Raw genomic sequence first — 22,388 nt, forward strand, 5'->3', positions numbered from 1 at the left:
CGCTGTGGAGAGCTGGCCCAGCAGCCTGGTGGGCAACTGGGGAGGTGTTTTTCCCCTCTCACCTCGGCACACACCTCTGTGGTTCTTTCGCGCTCACTCTCAGAGGCAGCAATCTCACCCTCAACTCAACCATTCAGCCTCTTCTGTCACCTTCAAACTCCAGAAGAAAGCAGCTAAAGGAACAACAGCTGGGGCTGCCCAAGGCATCTGCTAAGCGTTAATCCTGGGAACTTTACAAAAAAGAAACAAGCCAGCCAAGCACCCCGAAAATGTGGGGCTCCTGGATCTGGCCACCAGTGACCTCGTCGGCTCCTTGTGCTCTTCCCCACGTCACGCACTTGCCAATCGCGTTATTTCAAAGGAGGCTGGAGGCTTCCGGAGGCGCGACGGTGTTTTTCCGTGCATTTGTGGAGTCATCTCAACACTTGTTGAGGTGCTACTGAAGTAATCTATGTCTATGCACGGTCTTTCATCACTCAACGTACTAAATATCTATTTTTAAAAACAGCCCTTAACACGTGAGCTACTTCACATTCTTTCCTAGGGACATTTTCTCCATCCCCAGTAAACGTTGTCACTGTCCCTTTGCCGAAATGTGATGCTCTTAATTGTGATCAAATGCAAAATCACCTTTAATTTATCTGTAGCAGTCAGAAATACATCAACTAACAACAATTTAACACACGGGTGCTACTAGCTCAAGAATTTAAGCAGCGTAATTTTGTGGAACAAGAGAGGAAAAGAAAATACAAGGAGGTTGGATCTTTTGCTGAGTGGATACAAACATTCTTAAACAGTAGTAAAGCGGGCTTCAATTTTTTGTGAAAATATTTCAGAATAAAATACTCAAGAGCAGATCCCCCTCAGCATCAGTTACAAGAGCTCTACCAGCATTAATAACCAGCTGAGGATCCTGCTTGATCTATAAACCCCATTTTTTTGACACCCGTTTGTTATCAAAAGTTTGTTGTTTTTTTTTTAAGAGACACCACTCGTGGAAGAAAAGTGAAAATTGAAACACAGCTTGATGAGGGAGTTTTGGTAAGGCCAAGACAGCCAACCATTATGAGTGAGCAAAACCTCCTCCAGGATAAGACACCAACCTCAACAGAGCTAGTAGGCAGCCAAGAGACTTGATACGTAGGGAGCTGCTGTTGCCTCGCAGGAGTTGGCAATTATTGACTTTTGAAAGCAAAGTCAGAGGAAATCTTCTCGTTGATACAAAGCAGAGTGAGATCCGGGCTCAAGGCCAGGAATACATACTGTCTCTGTTATTAAAGTTTGAGTCTACAGTTTTTCTAACTCCATTTTAAGATACGCCCAGTTTACATCAATTAAAAATCAGACGACTGCCCCACTACGAGAAACCAATGTTTACAGTTTAGTAAGGAAAAAAAAAAAAAAAGACCCTGAGCCCCACGACTCATTTTAGTCAAAATAAACTAGTTCCATCATTTTAAAAATAAGGATATCACCATACTGAAATGTTTTCAATGTTTTCAGTTTGAAAAAAAAGAAGTATAAAATTATATTGAAACTTGAAAATTCACAGGAAAACGTTTTCGGGAATTTCGCACAGCCCTGTTGAGGAGCAGTGACGCTCTGGGAATGTCTTTTTGACTCCTGTTGTAAAGACAGAACCAGCTTCTTGAGGGAACGGGACCTACGGCGCATCCTCTACGTGTGGTTGTTGTTAAGATTGTTCTTGTTAAAGAACCTCCTTGCTTCAACGCTGCTGAGAGACACGGAGCAGCGGGATGGATTCTCTTTTCTGTATTCAATGCTTTCCATCATAGCTTGCTTGATCACCTGGAAAACAGAGAAGAATGCATCATTCAGGGAAAAAAACTAACATTTTAATGATTCATTAACTGATAGAAAAGACCCCTTCGGATGTCACCCACTGTTGCTGCTGCTTCTGTCGCTGCTCCATTATTGAATGAAATGAACAAAACAGAGTGTTACTACGAGTATTATTTTTTCGACTGTATAAAGCACTGATTTTAATGTAGTCAATATAAAAAGATAGGACAGAACACCACCCATGTCAAAGAAGTCGCACAAGAACACACCCCATTTAAACTGATTCCCAATGCAGTTCTGAAAGGTGAATCAAACATTGAGAAAATCCATCAAAATCCACAGATACAGATAATAATTATTACCACAAGAAAGATTAACTCTTAACTTTTGCTTCCTTTGTCCTGAAGTAACAAGGTTTGTTCACCATATTGAAAAAAATATAATTTCTTTATCTGGGATGATCATTTACACTTGTGAATAGGGCGAGTCACCCTGTGGATGCTGGGATCATGGTCTTGTGTTACAGCTCGTATCCATTAAAAATAATTATTACTGAGTGAGTTGATAAAGACATTGCCAGAGATCTTTACAAAAAATTTCCGTTTTCCTTTTTTTCAGTAAGAAAATCAGCATACATAAAGAACTGAGTATAAAATCCTGAACATGATGTCTACATCCTGTGCAGGCACCTTTGCTCAGTCACCCTGCAGGATTTTGGATGGTAAAATGACAAAAAGCCCACAGGAACCAAATCAAAAAGAACATGAACTTACCTAGGGTATAATCCATCCCTCATTAAAATAAAGCAGATATTTTTCCACCAGCTATGATGGGCTTCGATCCAGCCACGACTCTGAGAACAGCAAGGGGCACAACCAAATGCAGGAAGCACTTTGTACGTGGCAACAATCAGGCTGAGGTCAATCCCTGTTCCTTCTGCATGGCAGATTTAGGGCTTCACTCACACCATCTACCTTCCCCCTTAAAAATCTAGACCCTTTAAGCCTCCTCCCCACTGGCATACGTACATCTATGTTATTGAGGGTGTTGAACTCCATTAGATCGTGAAGCCTCTTGAAAGCCTCATTGGGATACTGGAAGTTGAAGGTGGAGAACGGTGTATTCGGATCATCGAAAATGTCGAAGTCTGCAAAATCCTTCTCTTCCTGTGTTTCTCTTGGAACGCCTGCGTACAGAACAAATACAAAAATACAACCTAAACGTTTCTGAGGACTTACTGTCTTACTTTTTAATGGCTCTTTTGAAATCCCCAACTACTACAGAGAGACCTAGGAGTTGTTTCGGAGACAAAATGTTTCTAACATATAATCACCATGCCACTGTAAAGCTTCAAAGGAACAGCTAGATTTAGGATTGGAAACTGTGTGTTCACCTGGAGCTTTGTACTTCCGGAAGTTGATGTTGGCCAAAACAAAATGGATTATAGTGGGACAGTCTTTCTCCGAAGAGGTATCCTTTGGTTTGAAGACATAGCACTCCTTCATGCCCTCTCGATCAAATACGTTTGGGTCTATTTTCGGGAAAGGAAGCTTGTTCATTTTGGCCCATTTTTCAGCAAGCAAAATTTCCTGAAAAGATAACAAAGACTCAGGTGCCTACAAGCATCCACTGCAAAGCGAGATTTTACGCAGAGAGATACAGGTCAAATTGGTCACTGGAGGCAGTTTCATCAACCCATGCTTCTTTCCAGTCATAGAATCATAGAATGGTTAGGGCCGGAAGGGACCTTCAAAGGTCATCTAGTCCAACCCCCCTGCAAGGAACAGGGATATCTCCAACTAGATCAGGTTGCTCAGGGCCTCATCCAACCTGGCCTTGAATGTCTCCAGGGATGGAGCATCCACCACCTCTCTGGGCAACCTGTTCCAGTGTTCTACAACTCTCATGGTAAAATTTTTTTTCCTAATATCCAACCTGAATCTACCTCCCTCTATTTTAAAACCATTACCCCTTGTCCTATCACAACAGGTCAATCCAGTCCCTCTTTGTACGGATGACCCAGTATGGCAAACTGAGCACCTAATTCTGCCCGTCCAATCTTCACCACCTGCTGGTGGATGATTCACAGGAAGGAAAGAGCTGGTCTGCCACATAAATCTTTGGGTGAATTTACAGAGCTGACAACTAGAAAAAACCATCCGTAATTTTACTTGCAAACTGAGTACCAGTGCTATGGAAACCAGTGAGAGTTAATAAACAGCAATCTGGGCGTTGTTATGTTCAGAGAGTCACATCCCAGTACAGAAGAGCATTTGAAAGCATGCTAAGTGAAGAAGTAAGTCTGGAACACAGGCTTTTCTTTCCTCATGACAACTCGGTAAACAAAATAATTTGTAAACAATGACTCAAAAGCCTGTAACGAGGGTGTGTGAGAGGGAGGAGAGGGAAGGTCAACATCTTTAATCTTGGGTTTGAATGGAACAGGACCCTTCTTTGGGCAACTGTTTTAGATACGTGAGAGATTAAAAGATAGTGGGTGTAAAACAATAAAACAAAAGTAGAGTCATTGACTTCAGCTGGCTGATTGCCCTGCTGTGTTGGAGTAAAAACAGTTTATTCGAGTGCTGCCATAGATACAGGCCAGCTCTTCACCTGGCATTTACTCTTTGTAAGGCGAGCAGAACCAATGGGATGGCGCAGCCAGTAAAGAAAACTGGTTTCTGTCCTTTAGGCCATTAGCATGCAGCCTCTGTTTGAGGACTGCACCTGTGTATTAGCTGGAGGTACATCACTCTTTTTATTAAACACGTGTTTATGCTTTGGAAATAACCAACTGTTCCTTTCAACGGCAGCTTCACGAAAACCTCTGGCACTGTTTCATTTTCCCACCATTTTTTCTTGCGTAAAAGGATTTGCCTTTTTGAAATTTTGAAATTGAGTTGACAGAAAAAAAACCTTCGGGACACTACTTGACTTCCAATCCACGTCTCCGTGTTATCGTACGTTCCCCAAAACGGAACAGAAAATTGCAGCCGACAGAGATGGAAAACTCAACGCGTAAGCTAAGAGTAACAGAGTATTTAGTAACTACATGGTATTTTGCACAGACTCCACGTGCAGAACACAACGTAGGGAGGAAAAAGAAGTTTCAGAGGAGATAGTAGTGCTGTGCCAGTAAAATTAGCTGATGGGGAAAATAGTCAGTCGTGACAAAAAAGGAGACAAATTCTTAAACAAATCGAAAATAAAAGGAAGAAACAGACTGTGGGATTCAGTCAACTGAGGAAAAATGAAGGATCTCGGCACTAGCACAAGATTCTCAGTGGCCTACTCTTCCAGGTAGTCCCCAAGACACCTGGAGATTACAGAAGTTACTCCTTTTTATTCTCAAGCATGTTTTTCTTTGCATTTGACAACACTGATCTAGAGTTCATTTTGCTACTGCTGTTATTTTCTAACACTGTTTGGGGATTTTATCCCTTGATAGCAAGAGGAAGGGAAAAAAATACCTTGTTCTAATTGAAATTTGTCTGTAAAGTAACAAAGAACACCAGTTGTTTCTCAAACAGATAGGTTTTCTTGGTTATTTTATAATATCCACTTGGGTTCCAAACAAATATCGCCTCTTTTTTGAGTTCCCAGCAACAGTCTCCTAAGTGCTGCTTTTTCTGTGTCAGCTACCAAAACCATCCCACACTAAACTTTTCTGATCTGCTGGATCATTTGGAGCTGTCTGGATGTGTAGGTTGCACAGGTCGTTACAGAATGACACCTGTGCTTTCCACCCCTGCTACGGAAAGCAGCCATGTCATTTGATCTGTATTTTTCCGTGGTTGTTTTGCCCTGGCCTGGGTGGATTTAGGAGTCCTACTGGGATTATCCTAGCGAGATGCAAACGAGCAGTTAGCTGCACTTCCCAAATGGTACCCATTTAGCAATACCAGAGTGACTGAGCGAAGATGTATTTCTGCAAGATGATGACAGAAAACTGTTTACATCACAGAGGAGAACAGCTGTACAGAGCTAGAGTGCTAGCACAATGGTGACTTAATTGTTCAATCCTGACAGCAAATAAAAATCTGCAATTCAGTGGGAAGGCAAGACTTCCATAAAAACAACAAAGCTACCATTTCAAAGGAATTATATTAGCCTTCCTTGTGTCAGTTGTCTCATGTGAGTCATGTAAACAGGAACTGAGGCAGAGGGCAATATTCTGCCTTGACGTGGAAACAAATTGCTCCAGTGCTGTCGATACAACGCACTACGGCCTTCTGGAACCATGAAACGTGCAACCAACCCGACTGGAAGAATATCACTCATCAGTCAACTCACATTTGTGAACACAAAGAAAGGAACGGCCTGGCTGACTTACTTTGAAAGGAGGACTGGAATCGCTTGGCCTCGCTGAAAAATCGAAAGAGATGATGAGGTCAACGCCTCTTTGAGGTCTCAAGATGAGCGGGTATGGCAGGTTAAACGTAAGCCCACTGTCCACTATATGGATCTTCTTGCTCTTCACATCTAGTGGCTCATATATCCTCTCAAACTCATCAGGATCTGTGCAGAACAAATGAAAACAAAACATAACAGGAACACATCAGTTAAGAACTGAAATTGTGACGGGCTCTCCAGTGTTTCCCCAAAAACTGAAGGTTCCACAGAATTTAAATATACAGTATCCCAGCTAAACATACCATGAACTCATGTGGAACCTTAACTCTCGCCTTAACAACGGGAGACTGAGGGGGGAAAAAAAAAAAAGAACTGGAAGGGGCCTCAGTATGTCAAGTAGACAAACACCATGTCCCAAAGCAGACGCAGAGGCGGCTCAAGACACAACTGAAGGGGACGAACGTTCAGGTTTGACTCTAGCCTTGCCAGCTTTACCCCTTCATCCCTAACAACCCACACACAAAGGAAAGTGTTTAAGAGGCAGATTCCTAACCTACATCCCCTCAGTGTCCTACAACTCCTGCCCAAACCTCTTCCCCCAGGTTCACAGAAGCACAGAATCCCAGAATGTTAGGGATTGGAAGGGACCTCAAAGGATCACCTAGTCCAATCCCCCTGCCGGAGCAGGACCACCTAGATCAGATCACACAAGAACGCGTCCAGGTGGGTTTGGAACATCTCCAGAGGAGACTCCACAACCTCCCTGGGCAGCCTCTTCCAGTGTTCTGGTACCCTTACTGGGAAGAAGTTCTTCCTCATGCTTAACTGGCACCTCCTATGTTCCAGCTTATATCCATAAGTTCCCTTCCAACCCCATCGTCCTTCCCAGCTCATCTTCCCCAAATAACCGAAATTTGCCTAAAAAGCCTTCATGTGGCTCTGCTCTTGCGTGACGCTTCTCTGTGTCTGTTTCTGTCCCTGAAAACTAGGACTGCTAAGACTTGTTTTCCAGCCTACATCAAATCTCATGACGTCACACTCACTGGAATACTGGGAACAAAAAGAAACGGTGACCCATAGCATCCTCTGAAATTTAAGCATTAGGCAGAACCACATATAAGCCACTTTCTGCAGTTACTGTCACGGTATCGTACAAAATAGTCTCCTATGTCTAATGCCCAAACTGAAGAAGACATTTCTTGTTTAAGCCCAATATCCCCTGGGATAAAAAGCTGAGGAAAAAACTTTTTCCTAAGTGTCTTTGCATTTCCCCAAGTCTCTGGAATCTACTGAATTATCCCAGCAGTAATTCAAACTTTTCTCCTGACAGTCTCTTATTGATCTAGATTTTAAAAATATTTCCACCGCATGTTTTGGCCTTTTGACTGAAAACTAATGTTGGCATCTGTAGAGGGCAGTGTAACCCAAGGAATGCTGAATGGAATAATGTAATTATTTCTCGTATAATTAAATTTCCTAGCACCTACCTATTGCCGATGGAAGTAATCTGGAAAAGATACTTTGATGTGAAAAAATGCCATCAAAAATAACTCAAAGTGGAGTTCCTATCATTTCAGGCTCCATGAGGAAAATTTATTGTTATGAGCAGCAAAATATCTCAGAAGAGATATTTTGACTTTCAATTTCTGTTATTATTTATTAGAAGGCACTTTGCTATGAAATGAGGCACCAGTTTCCTAATATTTCCCTTGATTTCTAAGGGAGAAGACACAAATCATTGCCTATTGCTGAAGGGCTAAGTGTCTTTATAGACCTAGTTTAGAATCAGATATATTTCATAACCATGAGTTAGCATAAATCAATGAAAATATATTAGTGCTTATCAACTTCATCACAATTAAAAAAACGCTGGCAAAAAAAATACATTTACTACAGATCCTTCAGCAGAAGTAGACTAGTTTCGTTTTCCCCCTCCCTTTTTAAAGACAATATTTCAAACATAATTTAACCCTTGTTCTCAATAGAATTTCTAAAAATTGCAGAAAGATTTTTGTTCAGGTTTTGCATTATCTTAGTTTACAAAATTTGAATTTAAAAGTCAACAGGGATCCTTTAAACAAGAACACTGCCAGCTATGACAATGTTTGTGACAGGAGCGTTACTGCGTTCACAAACTTCCTACCAAAAAGGAAGTGAAGAACAAGACAGTTCCTACTCCTTACAGCCTTCATGACTCCACCATCAAATTTATCATAATAAGTTTATGATCTTTTAAATGATAAAACATCATAATGCCGTTAATACCTTTATAATGGCCACACAGATTGTTTTTATTAGTTGTAGTCTTCTGTGGTTACAGGAGAAATTCAACCTAAGGGTTTTTCTTTTGTACTGCGTCCAGTTCTGGAGCCCCCAACATAAGAAGGACATGGACCAGTTGGAGAGGGTCCAGAGGAGGGCCACGAAGATGATCAGAGGGCTGGAGCACCTTTCCTATGAGGACAGGCTGAAAGAATTGGGGCTGTTCAGCCTGGAGAAGAGGAGGCTCCGGGGTGACCTTATAGCGGTCTTCCAGTACCTCAAGGGGGCCTACAAGAAAGATGGGGAGAGGCTGTTCAGGAGGGCCTGTTGTGATAGGACAAGGGGTAATGGTTTTAAAATAGAGGGAGGTAGATTCAGGTTGGATATTAGGAAAAAATTTTTTACCATGAGAGTTGTAGAACACTGGAACAAGTTGCCCAGAGAGGTGGTGGATGCTCCATCCCTGGAGACGTTCAAGGCCAGGTTGGACGAGGCCCTGAGCAACCTGATCTAGTTGGAGATATCCCTGTTCCTTGCAGGGGGGTTGGACTAGATGACCTTTGAAGGTCCCTTCCAGCCCTAACCATTCTATGATTCTATGATTCTATGATTATAATTCATTTCAGAAGTACATTTCTAATGTCGGAACCAAGAAGAAAAGTTCCAAAATGCAACTTGTGTCCATTCCAGGGGCTCAGAATTCAAACAGCGATGAAGCCAACCCTGTGTCATTTTAACGAGGTGACTTTAAAGGCAGACTCAGCACGTAATTTGATTTAATTCACAGGGGATCTGGAGCCAGAGGCCAGAAGCTGCGCACAACAGCCCAGTGAGACAGGGCAAGCAGGCAGACGGAACTGCGGGTCAGGACGCTGCAGGTGAGCCTGCAATTGCTCCTGGGAGAGCTGGAACGTACAATCAGCATCCCTGATGCTGAAAGAAGAGTTACCTGCTCTATAATCTGTGCTGTAGTTATTCTGAAGGGCTGGATAAGGAATCTTTGTTCTTTTCATCCTTTACAACACATGAATCCAAGACAATTGTTCTGTATACTGCAGCTGCCCTGGGAAGTCAATCCATCCTTATTCATCAAACAGTATGAAGACTGAATGGAGTATTTATGCTCTGAGAGCCTGAAACTGCTTTTATGAAAGATGCATCCCCATTATGAGAAGCTTTCAGTCCATCAAACAGCAAAGTGGGGGGAGCACAAGATGTTTACAAGCACAGCCCTGTGTGAAAGCAGCCCAGCACGCCTGGCTGATCCGCAGTAATCACATACACAAACGGATGTTAAGAATTGTTTGGAAATAAAAAAGAAAGCCTGTTTGAGAGACCCAACTTTGTCACAGATGACAGCTTCAATGGAAGTACGGGAGATGAAAAGGGCATTTGCTTTAGCTACTGACGTGCGTCTACTATAACAGAGTTTCCATAAATACTGAAATAAGGAACCAGAGATTATGAGTTATTTTTTCCCTATTGTTATTCACTTGGCATTTTCTCAAGAGGTTTTGGTGTGTTGTAACACCAAGGCACAGCGACTTGACTCTGAGCTCACAACAAAATCATTCGAGGGGTGTAAAGTTTAAAAGTGGTGGATGCTCCATCCCTGGAGACATTCAAGGCCAGGTTGGACGAGGCCCTGAGCAACCTGATCTAGTTGGAGATATCCCTGGTCCTTGCAGGGGGGTTGGACTAGATGACCTTTGAAGGTCCCTTCCAGCCCTAACCATTCTATGATTCTATGATTCTATGAAAAGTGTGTTTGAGACCAACTCAGAAAACGCTCAGCAAAACCAGAACCTGCAGCGAAGCGACGCTGAGTGTTTTACTCTCGGATCAAGTACGCACCGCAGATCCTAAATTCCATCCTCAGTAAGGACTGTAACACCGGCTTAGGTCTGCCACAGCACAAGTCAGTGGGCCCACAGAAGGTCCAAGACAACTGGAGGTGCAAACTGTTATTTATTTCCTTTTTGATTCATTTCTTTCTCCTGCAGAGTGTCTGGTAAATAAAGTAAGTCCTAAAGCAATTCAGACTTCTCTCTGTACTCAAGCTGACAGGTATACTCCTAGTAGTAGGAATAAATTGTGGTGGAGGATTTCCCTGCCCATGGCAGGGGGGTTGGAACTAGATGATCTTTGAGGTCCCTTCCAACCCAAACCATTCTGTGATTCTGTGATTCTATGAAATACGCAAAGCTTAAATGCATCCAGCGCCTTGGCAATAGACAATATTTTAAATTTACACCAAAATTTCCTTTCTGTCTACTCCTCTGGGCCGCTAGGCTCTTACATATGTTAGCAAAACTCATAGAATCATAGAACGGTTTGGGTTGGAAGGGACCTCAAAGATCATCTAGTTCCAACCCACAGCATTTAAATGTGGATACACTTATCACACTACTGAATGACTAAATTTTGTATTAACTGCTGAAATTTCAAGGGTTTTCTAACTGTTCTTGACCATGATGTTGCAGCTGCCCATAGTTGTTAGCTTTGAGTTGCTAGTTCAGGTTTATGAGTGCGGGCTTCGGCTAACAGTAAAAAAACGGCAGTTGCGTCAAACTTTTGCCAGACTTTTTACCCAAAGAAGTTTCAGGCACTCAAAAGTAATCGTCTCAGGGGTGCAGGCTCGTTCTGTCAAAGCAGCATTTTATTTCAATTGAAATGAAACCCCAGGAAGTCAAGAGTTGATTCTGAAGATTATCCACACGTCTTAATTATGCAAAATTCTCATCAACTGTCATTTTTTCCAACCATCAATTTACTACCCGCTTTCCTGCCTCTTTTACAACGACTATAAATATTAAGATTACTCAGTTGTAAACACTTCGGAGATGATAAAAATATTTAGAAAGCAGAGTACAGATGGAAATTACTATCCAACCCCTCAAAGGGATTTGTTACATTAACAATACACATTACAGCGTGTCTGCTACTTAAGCTTTTGAACAACATCTGGTATTTACTGTTGCATAATGACCAGCCAGGACAACCTCTTTCCTCTGGGTAGAACGTAAAGGCTGAAGTGACTACTGTTACCACGAGGGATGGTTGGTAGTGCTGTGCTGCTCCATGAAACCATGGGAGGAACACCACTTCCAGAGAGTTGCAGCTCCTTGGCTTGAGGGATGTCAGTAATAATCCACAATAATCCAGCAGCACTACAGTTTGTATCCCAGAAACTTGTACGTGGAGGCTCCACCAAGTGCACATCTTCAGTGTGATGGAACTTTCCTATAGGGAAACTCACATCCTTCACTCAGAGCTCTGCAGCCTACTGAGGAAGTGGAAAAAAAAAAGGCACCAGTGCCAGAAGAATACTAAGAAATTCATCGGCTCTCACTGAGAAGACTGTAACGAACACTGTCTACAGCAAATCTTCGAAACACAAATCGAATGTGATTCCTAATTCTCTGCAGCTACTCTCCCAGACATCATGTCCTTCACGGAGTGAGGTAAGACACTGAACTTCTTTCACAAATTAACATTTTTCAAAAATTCTGCTTTTCCATCCACATTGCTGCTTCTGCTAATGTGGTAACGTAGAAGCATCTACACATCGGTCCCACCTGAACCGTGAATGCACCTGACAGATCAGTCACGCTGGGAAGAACATGGTGTCAGCAAAGCAAGGATCTACGAGTGAAGAAGTGTGATGCCTCCATAGGTTTTTCAGAGGAAGGCAAAGACAGTAGCAGAGCTACAAAATTTTTGGAACAGGGAAGCCCTGTAGGAGGACAATGAAAAGTTTTATTTCCACCAGAAGGCTCCGCACCAATAAGAGAGAAGGAACAACACAGGATGCCCTTTGGAGAAGTCCAAGAGAGTGAGAAAGTGGTCTGAACAAAGGGCACCATACACAAAAACAGCTTGGTCACCTCTGCCAGCAATTCCTTCAAAACAGAGAGCCACTTCGCTTCCAAAAGGTACGGACTGTTCTGCACACTCTGCCAGGGCACATGGGAGGCAGGCAGTAGACAGAAGCCATAGAATCATAGAATGGTTTGGGTTGCAAGGACCTCAGAGATCATCTAGTTCCAACCCCCCTGCCATGGGCAGGGACACCTTCCACTACACCAGGTTGCTCAAAGCCTCATCCAACCTGGCCTTGAACACTTCCAGGGATGGGGCAGCCACACCTTCTCTGGGCAACCTGTTCCAGTGCCTCACCACGCTCAGAGGGAAGAATTTCTTCCTTAGATCTCATCTAAATCTCCCCTCTTTCAGTTTAAAGCCATTGCCCCTTGTCCTATCACTACATGCCCTGTCCAAAGCCCCTCTCCAGCATTCCTGTCGCCCCTTTAGGTACTGGAAGGCTGCTAGAAGGTCTCCCTGGAGCCTTCTCTTCTCCAGGCTGAACAGCCCCAACTCTCTCAGCCTGTCTTCATAGCAGAGGTGCTCCAGCCCTCAGATCACCTTTGTGGCCTCCTCTGGACCCACTTCAACAGCTCCATGTCCTTCTTGTGCTGGGGACTCCAGAGCTGAACGCAGTATTCCAGATGCGGTCTCACAAGAGCAGAGCAGAGGGGCAGAATCCCCTCCCTCGCCCTGCTGCCCACGCTGCTTTGGATGCAGCCCAGGACACGGTTGGCTTTCTGGGCTGCCAGCGCACGGTGCCAGTTCATGTTGAGCACCTCATCAACGAACACCCCCAAGTCCTTCTCCTCAGGGCTGCTCTCAATCCACTCTCCACCCAGCCTGTACTTGTGCTTGGGATTGCCCCGACCCACGTGCAGGACCTTGCACTTGGCCTTGTTGAACTTCACGAGGTTTGCACAGGCCCACCTCTCCAGCCTGTCAAGGTCCCTCTGGATGGCATCCCTGTGCAGTGCCCTCCGTGACACCCAGTCACCTCACAACCTCTGCTGCTGCTGCTGAATACCCAACGACTGCGGCTACAGAAACGTTCTCCTGCCTTCAGGTACCTGCTTTTGAAAGCCTCACAGTTCGATGTCAGCACACCAAGAACTTGCTGCTGCTGGTTTCACTAGTGCATATGCAGCAACAGAGGCTTTCTGCCAACTAACCTGCAACGGCTGTGTCTGGTTCATCATCCTCCACGGACTCCTGAGTGAGAAGGTCTGCCAGAGGAGAGAGCGGGTAACAGCTGTTGAGGTTCAATCCCAGCATGAAGTTGTGCACTTTCCCAGCACGCCCTTCCCTGGTGTTGAAAAGGGCACTGTCACCCACCAAAGCCATCAGCATTCGCTGCACCCAGCTTTCTTGGCTACTGTTCTGGTATTCTTCATTTGCCTTGGTGTTTTCAGTGCCTGTGGAGGAAAATGAAAATAACCATTGGTGAGACAGTTGACATATAAAGTATAAACCCAAGATTTCCAGGTCTACTAAAATAAAGGATCCATTAAAATAAAAGGAGCTGGGTCATAGCCTTCTGTCAAGGAGCTGAGGACTGAATGTTCAGAGGAATGGAGAGAAACCATCCTCTTACCTTCACAGGCCAGAAAAACTTTTCATTTGCAGTACAGCAGCATGGATGTGTCCATCAGGAAAACAGATTGGGAATAAGTTACATGACCTGGGCTGGATTTAACTAGTCTGGATGGCAAGGGCAATGAGGATACAGCTTTATCTGTGCTAGCACCCAAACTGCAAGCTCTCCTGGGCTCAGGGGACAGAAGTGAGTTGCCAAGATCCATGCTCTATGTAGACTTATTTCATCTGGATGTGTACTGACACCCCTCTCCATCCTTTGCTGACTGCTAGAAACCCAGCTTTCCTGAAGAAGGCAAAGTCAGTCTGCATAAACGTGAATGCTATAGCATGAGAATTCTAAAATATCTGAAAATATACTTCCAGTAAACTGCAGACTACAATCAATATGTGGTTTTAATTAACTAAAGAGTACAATGAAATGTCCACACTTGGATGTATACAGCTAGACATCATAATAAAAGTAACTTGGACTGGTGTCACCTTGCATTTGCACTCTCAAAATGTGACTTTTGGAGGTGTTTTGTATAAATAGATAATTGAGGCTCAGGTTTGACACTTCAAATCCAGCACTGAAAGGTGCTTCTTTAATCCAGGCTGTAAAGGAGCTGGTTTTTATATAAGTAAACAGAAAACATGCATCGAATGCCGCAAAGCTCGAAGATCGAACATCTGTACATCTCTACATCCAAGCACAAGTACAGGCTGGGCAGAGAATGGATGGAGAGCAGCCCTGAGGAGAAGGACTTGGCAGTGTTGGTTGACGAGAAGCTCAACATGAGCCGGCACCGTGCGCTGGCAGCCCAGAAAGCCAACCGTGTCCTGGGCTGCATCCAAAGCAGCGTGGGCAGCAGGGCGAGGGAGGGGATTCTGCCCCTCTGCTCTGCTCTCCTGAGACCCCCCCTGCAGTGCTGCGTTCAGCTCCAGAGTCCACAACACAAGAAGGACATGGAGCTGTTGGAGCGGGTCCAGAGGAGGCCACGAAGATGATCCAAGGGCTGGAGCACCTCTGCTATGGAGACAGGCTGAGAGAGTTGGGGCTGTTCAGCCTGGAGAAGAGAAGGCTCCGGGGTGATCTTATAGCAGCCTTCCAGTACCTAAAGGGGGCCTACAGGAAAGCTGGAGAGGGGCTTTTACAAGGGCATGTAGTGACAGGACAAGGGGCAATGGATTTAAACTGAAAGAGGGGAGATTTTCATGAGATCTAAGGAAGAAATTGTTCCCTCTGAGGGTGGTGAGGTACTGGAACAGGTTGCCCAGTGAAGTTTGGCTGCCCATCCCTGGAGGTGTTCAAGGCCAGGTTGGATGAGGCTTTGGGCAACCTGGTGTAGTGGAGGGTGTCCCTGCCCATGGCAGTGGGGTTGGAATTAGATGATCTTTGAGGTCCCTTCCAACCCAAACCATTCTATGATTCTATGTTAATAACATTCTATAGAAGTGAGAGAGATTACCAAGTGTTTACAAATCACAGATTTGTAGGTTGTCCACTACAGCTACAAACTACGAGGGAAATGTAGGGCTATAGTGCTTCAACAAGAAATCCACAAATAAACAGAAAATGTGGTCTCACCCTCTCTCCCTTATTTTACATGTAAGGGGAACTGAAGAAGTCACTATTGAACTGAGATAACGACATAATTCACTGACTCACCACACAAGGTTTTCTTTTCTTCCCGTAGATCCTAAAATTACAAAGAGCTGCGTTCCCATCTTTGCTTTAGTTGTTAAAATCGTAATAGATTTCTGTAGGTGAAAATCACTGCTGTCCCCAAAAGTATCATCAAACACAGAAAGCATTATTGGGATGAGACAGAGACCTTGACTAAAATCACAGAAACCCCCAAGTGGTTTAGGTGCCTAAAGATAATTTTCAGGAGGATCTTTTCTGCCCACTGCTCAATGTGGTTGTGCCTCTTCTGGGAAAATGGATTTAGGCTTGTTTAAAGCACTGTGCCAAGCACTAGGAATTTCCTGTATCAGATGTCATTTGTAAAGGTGCTGGAAGACATCTGTGAATGCTGGAAACACTACTATTTGACCAAGGAACCCTTGAAAACAATGGATAGCGTCAGTTTGCTGGGCTGATAACAATCCAAACATTCCTCTGAGCTCAGGAGCTTGCTGGCAACAGACTTCCGGAGATTATGAGCACAGCAAGCCTAATTTTTGGGTGCATGTGAAATCGCAGACCTCTGGGAAGCCTGGTTGGGCTGATGCCAAGATTGAAGACATGTGAGAGAATCAGTTGATCATCAGCTCGAGCAGGAGGCACAAAGTCAAGGCAAAGGCCCTCCTGAGGTCTCTTGTTCAACATTTCCCTATTTTGCTGAGCTGGCTCCTTTAAAATCCTTGGGCCATTGGTATAAATGAGAGCAGAGTTCTCGTGATAAAAGACTACTGGTAAGACTACAGAAAACCAGTTATGGCCAATTACTAACATCCATGAACTTCACCATGCTGCGTGAAAGCTGGATAAAAAGAGTAAACTATGAAATAAAACGTGAGAATTTCCTTACCTTTTGGATGCTGTGATTCATCTTCACTGTCTGAACTGTCATTGCTTACCAGGTGCTTTAGTCTAATATTTTCTGTTGAAAGAAATAGAAAATGACTTTAAATTGCCAGGGTTTAATTATCAGAACAGCTAAGAATTTCGAAACAATTTGAGTCACAAAACTATCACAGTCTTCATAACAGAAAATACACCTGAAGAGATTTGATCTGCTGCAGACATCTCTGTGATCAGAATCTGATCAGAAAATATTGGCTGCAGCCGGCAATTTTTGCAAAGCTCCTGCACTAAAGAGATCAGCCAAAGGGCTGAGAAAACCAAATGCAATCCCAAAGCAGTACATACACTCACCTCTGCACCACGTATCTGACACATTTCATTACCCTGGATTAAAATTAGATGTATAGCTACTGCCCTCTCAATAACTCTTAGTGAACGAGGAAGAGAATGTTAATTTCTCTTAATTACCTGATAAATTAAAAAAAATAAAGAGGAATGCTTAACCTCATTCATACATGTATGAATGGGTACCTTTAAAAACAGTGGGGGAAAAACAAAAGCCAAGATGGTTATGAAAGTTCTACTGGAGTATGCATGAAAAATCAAGTTACATGGGTAGAAAAGACAATTGCTTTCATCTCATCACATTAAGTGAGAGAAATAAAACCAGAAATGACCGGACTTCTCTGGCCAAAAATCTTCATTTTGTTAGGGTTAACAACCAAAACAGCCACAAAGTCATTATTATCTCCAAGAATTATTTCGGAGTCAAAGTGAGGAACTGCACTCCTCAGGTGAGGTTTGTAGTGGAGGTGGATTAATGTGGAGATGGATTATAGGCTGACAACGTTATTTTTGCTAATTATAGAGGGAAGTCTTTCTTGGAATACAGTAGATTTGCAATGCTTTATGAGCAGCCTCATCTCAGAAGCTTATATCCTACAGAGACTGGGGACAGATACTGAAGCCCAGTGATGCAACTGTATCCAAGGAAAGACTTTTGAAAACTAAACCTCTTTATTGCCTAGTATAATGTAGGCTAGGAATCATCTCTAATTGAAATTTGAAGCCAGTTAAAATAAACTGAATGAGAGTTGTTTCCTAATGAACTTGAACATATTATCAACTAATTCTTTCTTCCATTAAAAAATGAGAATAAAAGAACATTTTCCTCAAAGAAGGACAACGCAGATGTTGGTCTCTGGTGGTACGCCCCTGCTTTGGGCTGTAATTTCCAACAAGTGCTGTGATTTCTACCAAATGCAGTATCAAAACAATGACAATTATACTTTGTGGTTTTTGCTTAATCTAAATTTAATTCCTATAAGCACGCCTGGCTGAAAGGGGAGATTGCAGAGGGAGTCACTGTGATATCAGGTGTACGAACCCACAGCTTTATGACCCTTGGGAATGAACTGGATACCGATGACCACCACTGCTGCTGTCCTCCAAAAGAGGATCACGCCCTCTTAGCCTTAAATACAACACTGTGAAAATCCCCACAGAAACAGAAGAGCTTAGTCATCATGTATTTTTCCTTAAATACCTTTTAATTCTCAGTGGGTCTGCAATACACCAAACAGCATCCACGGCCAAACACGCACCAAAGACAAACACGCACAAATTCTTGAGCGAGGACATAGGAGGCAGGTCAAAACAAAAACTAGTGACCAAAGAAGGAAGCTACTAAAACCAACAAATGCTATTTTTGGACCTCAAACCATCTCTTTAAATCAACCCCCACACAAAATTTTTATTTACTGCCTCCAGGTGCAATTTATACATGCTGTGTGTGACTCCGGTTCTTCTGATGTCCACTGGCATTTCACCATTCACTTTGGTGGTACCAAGATTTCACTGGGACATCTACAGCTCCAGTAATAGACTGTGGTTCAAGTCACATTAGTACTTTCACACCTAATCCCACTTCAAAGTATATTTTTTAAATTATATGTCAAATGAGCCACGGATGAGAGATAACATTTTATCTCAACATCTTAAAAAGCAGTAACATAGACACTTCCACCATCAAATTTCTTGTCAGAGATCCTCCATTAGTAGGTGTTAACACCCATGATGTGTATCAGAAACATGAATCTGAGGGTTTTTTTTGTTTTTTTTTTTTTTAAATAACTCAATCTGAGTTTTCTCTCCACGCTTTTCAGAAAAATCTGGCTCTCTAGTACAAACTATTTATTGTTTTCATATTTCCCTGTAATGCTGTCTTCTGAATAGGTGGAAAAGTGTAAAAAACCCTTTCAATACCAACTGCATTCTCAAATAAAACACAGCAAAGTTTACTCGAACCAAGCTACAACTCTTTCCTTACAGTCATTATGCCATTTGTGCCCTAGGAATGAAACCAAAATCATTAAAATTAGTAAGCAAAGGATCAGATACCAACAGGTGACTTATGATTAGAAAGGAACAATCTAGCAATCCAGAGACGATAAAATTTCTTTTTACTTTACTAATCCCTTGAATAATACAGTCCAGTGGCAAGAGATCACACGAGTAACTATCAAGTATTTGTCAGCTTCTGACCTCCAAAAACCAGCACAACAACATAAAAAAGGGAGTTGGATTCTTTTAACTTCACGAAAATAGCTGGATATATGCAGGTGAAACAAAAGTGAAAGAAAGAGAAGAAAATCACTAACTCTCCCTCACCTCACCAGCATCTAGCAACTTCGGCTATTAAAATTACTTGTATTCCACATTCTTAAAATGATTACCAGCAGAGTGCCATCCTTCCACAGAGTAAGAGCACACTGAATCTTGCTAGTAATTGTTTTGCACAGTAGAAGATTTATTTACTCATATTACCTAATTCTTCTTCCATGGTGGGACCTTTATTTTGAGAATTGGAGACACCAAGCACTCTGTTAAATAATATAGAAAACGCACTGCCCCAGACACCTGGAAGGGAAAAAGTAAACAATGAATGGAGGCTGGTAGATGAAAATAAAAATATACTGAGCTATTTAAGCAGTTGCTCTCTGGACACACCTCTGATTTTGGAATATGCTAAGTCATAAGCTCAGATATACACACCAAAAAAAAAAAAAAGGGAATGCCAATCCACGTCTGTGAAATCTTTCAAACAGATGTCTTCCAACAAACTGAGAACTCTGCTTCTTGTCTCACACTTTGTGTGATTTTATCTAAAATCCCTTGTCCACGAACTACTGAAATTAATTTTATTTTAAAGTCTCTTTTCTGCCACACACTCACCCATCAAGAAATGCAAGGGATTTTCAGTGTACTTCTTCACCACTGTCCCCATAAAAAATTTGCTTCCAAACAAATCAGGAGACATAAAAGTGCCGTACTTTGCCATACCAATCTCATACGGACTGAATTCCACCCAGTCTGCAAAACAAGAAACGAAACTCTGCTTAGTTAGCACTCTCGGCCTGAAGAGAAACACAGGATGAAAATAATAAAAAAAATGAAACCTCTGCTTAAGCAAAGAAATTTCAGTTACATGGGAAGCTAAATAATCACCAGGAATATCTCTTACGTTGTGCAGAAGTCAAAATTTTGATTTTAAATGAAGGATAGCCTGATGTCTCAGCAGAGAAGTAATTCTCATTCTCTCTTATCACGGCAAACGTCAGTGAAAAAATACGAGGTTGTAAAACCAGAAGTATAAAAGCAGCGATCACGAAGCAGAAAAAAAAACAACTACATCTGGTTTTCATCTCAACTTCAACATGATTCCCTGTCACATGAAATGCAACGTGGGTCTAAGTTCCAAGTTTCTTTTCTTTCACAGTGATCCTACCAAAAGCGCGGAGGCGGGCAGTGACAAAGGCGGCAGAAAAATTCTTTAACATCTCCGAAGTTGTGAAAGAAGCTAGGAGAGTCATCTGGATTCCACCAAAACCTAAAGTTCCCAGTGAAATCCAATATGAAAAGGCAAAGCTGAGAAGCAGCTGAGAACCTTATTGTCAATGAAAAACATATTTTTAAAAGTACAGGTCATTTTATTGAACAGAGAGGTCAATGCAAACACGATGTTAAAATGCACTTCCTGATCTTAGCAGAAAATTTCAGGAGATTTATGTTGTCTGATGTACACCTTTTTTGAAAATGGATTTTAGCTGATTTTGAAGTATCTTCTTTGATACCAGTGCAGTTGCTCACAACAGAGAATTCATTTCAAAAAGGGAGCAATATGAACAAAAAATACCCCACGCTTTCAGTATTTCACCCCTTCATCTATTTTACCTTCCGTATTTTCAGTAGGGATTGATCTGACTGCTTCTGTAAACAAACTAGAAAGAATTCTGAAATAGAAAAGCAAGAGAAACGGCTTCGAAAAAGCCCTGCAAGTCCTAGGGTGTCATCCATGCCTCAAGATCCTCAGTGTTTCTGTTGGAACGTTGAGCATAAGGTTAACCACTCGTCCCGAAAAGGGAAGATTTAATCATGACTGCGGAGAGTTCCGTTTCGTGGGGCAATGCTTATCTGTGCTAAGTCAAACACAACATCCCATTTCCCAGATAAACCACCCACGAATCTTCACATTTATTGGAAGAGAAGAAAAGTCCTTTGAAGACCCAATCAAAGAATTTAGTGGTATTTCCCTTTAGATATATAAACAGGAATTGGCAGATATGTATTCGGAACCATGCTGACAGCAAAATCGAGTTTAGAATCAGAATTAATCTGTGATAATCCATTTTCGTTTTCCTGTTTGCACTGAGGATGATTTCTCAAATCACATATCCTGCTTAGAGAAATAAGATTTCTGCCTTAAAATTAAAGGGCTTCAGCACTAGCTTCTGCCATTCCAGAAGCTCCTTGAGACAGTGGCCATATAAATGAGGACTTGAACGTCCCAAGAGACAAGAACTCTGTAACAAGAGAAAATCTTAGTGTTGATATCCCAGTAAACTGGGTCAGTTCCTTGGCTGTGGCTTAACCCAAACTGTACTGAAGTCAAACCTCTCCGCAGGGTTCGCTGCATCAAAACTCTTCATACCAGCTGAAGACACAACTGATTTTTCCTGTTCTCAGGAGGGAAGAGGTAACATTTTGCCAACACGAAGCATTTGGCAGATTTAGGACTGGGCACATAAACGCACGGACTGTGGTCACACACAAAGACCAGACTCACTTTACAGCCCAGCCTTGCTGCGTGTGGGCAGATCAAAAGCGCATTCCCAATCCATACGTGTGATGAACACGGCTGACCGAGCGCTGACTGTAGGATCCCTGGGAAACCTGGAGGGTTTCAGATCAGCCTGGGATCTGAGTGCTATGAATCCGTACCTCAAGGCAGTCCTGCTTCTCAAAAGAATTCTCTGGCACTTCGTGGTATGGAGCAACACACACACTCACGCTCTCACAGATACAAGTTTATTATAATGACTTTCAAGAACAAAATCCCAAAATCGAAATTTTGACTGGTCTGGTATTGCAGCAGCAGCAAAGCTGGTGAACAAAGCTGCAGGGGGATAGAAGCATGCAATACCACAGCCAAACATTTCTGGGGTGATCTTCCAACAGCCTTCCAGTGCTTAAAGGGGGCCTACAGGAAAGCTGGAGAGGGGCTTTGGACAAGGGCATGTATTGATAGGACAAGGGGAAATGGCTTTAAACTGAAAGAGGGGAGATTTAGATTAGAGATAAGGAAGAAATTTTTCACTCTGAGGGTGGTGAGGCAGTGGAACAGGTTGCCCAGAGAACTTGTGGCTGCCCCATCCCTGGCAGTGTTCAAGGCCAGGTTGGACGAGGCTTTGGGCAACCTGGTGTAGTGGAAGGTGTCCCTGCCCATGGCAGGGGGGTTGGAACTGGATGATCTTTGAGGTCCCTTCCAACCTCAACCATTCTATGATTCTATAACATTAAGTTCCACTCCTCTCTTTAAGACTGGATATAAATATCTTCATATAACTTCTTAACATTCAAGAAGATACTGTAATTAAAAAAAAAACCACCACTGAACAAAAACTGTCTTTAACTAAACCACTGTAATTACTCTCAGTTA

At 42.7% G+C, this 22,388-nt stretch overlaps 1 protein-coding gene across 2 annotated transcripts in view; it reads right to left on the bottom strand.

The window, feature by feature from the left end:
* Nucleotides 1–1,423: 1,423 nt before the first annotated feature.
* The window catches only part of PLA2G4A (phospholipase A2 group IVA), a 72,958-nt gene continuing 51,993 nt past the window's right edge, over nt 1,424–22,388 (bottom strand). For both annotated transcript variants that reach the window (XM_086617268.1, XM_086617267.1), the window contains 8 exons: nt 19,625–19,762; nt 19,217–19,309; nt 16,395–16,466; nt 13,455–13,697; nt 6,137–6,321; nt 3,197–3,392; nt 2,832–2,989; nt 1,424–1,809 (listed from right to left, as the gene is read on the bottom strand). In XM_086617268.1, the coding sequence (XP_086473394.1) occupies nt 1,678–1,809; nt 2,832–2,989; nt 3,197–3,392; nt 6,137–6,321; nt 13,455–13,697; nt 16,395–16,466; nt 19,217–19,309; nt 19,625–19,762 (1,217 nt within the window). In that variant the 3' untranslated portion in view covers nt 1,424–1,677. The remainder of the gene's footprint in view (nt 1,810–2,831; nt 2,990–3,196; nt 3,393–6,136; nt 6,322–13,454; nt 13,698–16,394; nt 16,467–19,216; nt 19,310–19,624; nt 19,763–22,388) is intronic.

This window comes from Tauraco erythrolophus, chromosome 10 (genome assembly GCF_009769465.1).
Source record: "Tauraco erythrolophus isolate bTauEry1 chromosome 10, bTauEry1.pri, whole genome shotgun sequence".
NCBI lineage: Eukaryota > Metazoa > Chordata > Aves > Musophagiformes > Musophagidae > Tauraco > Tauraco erythrolophus.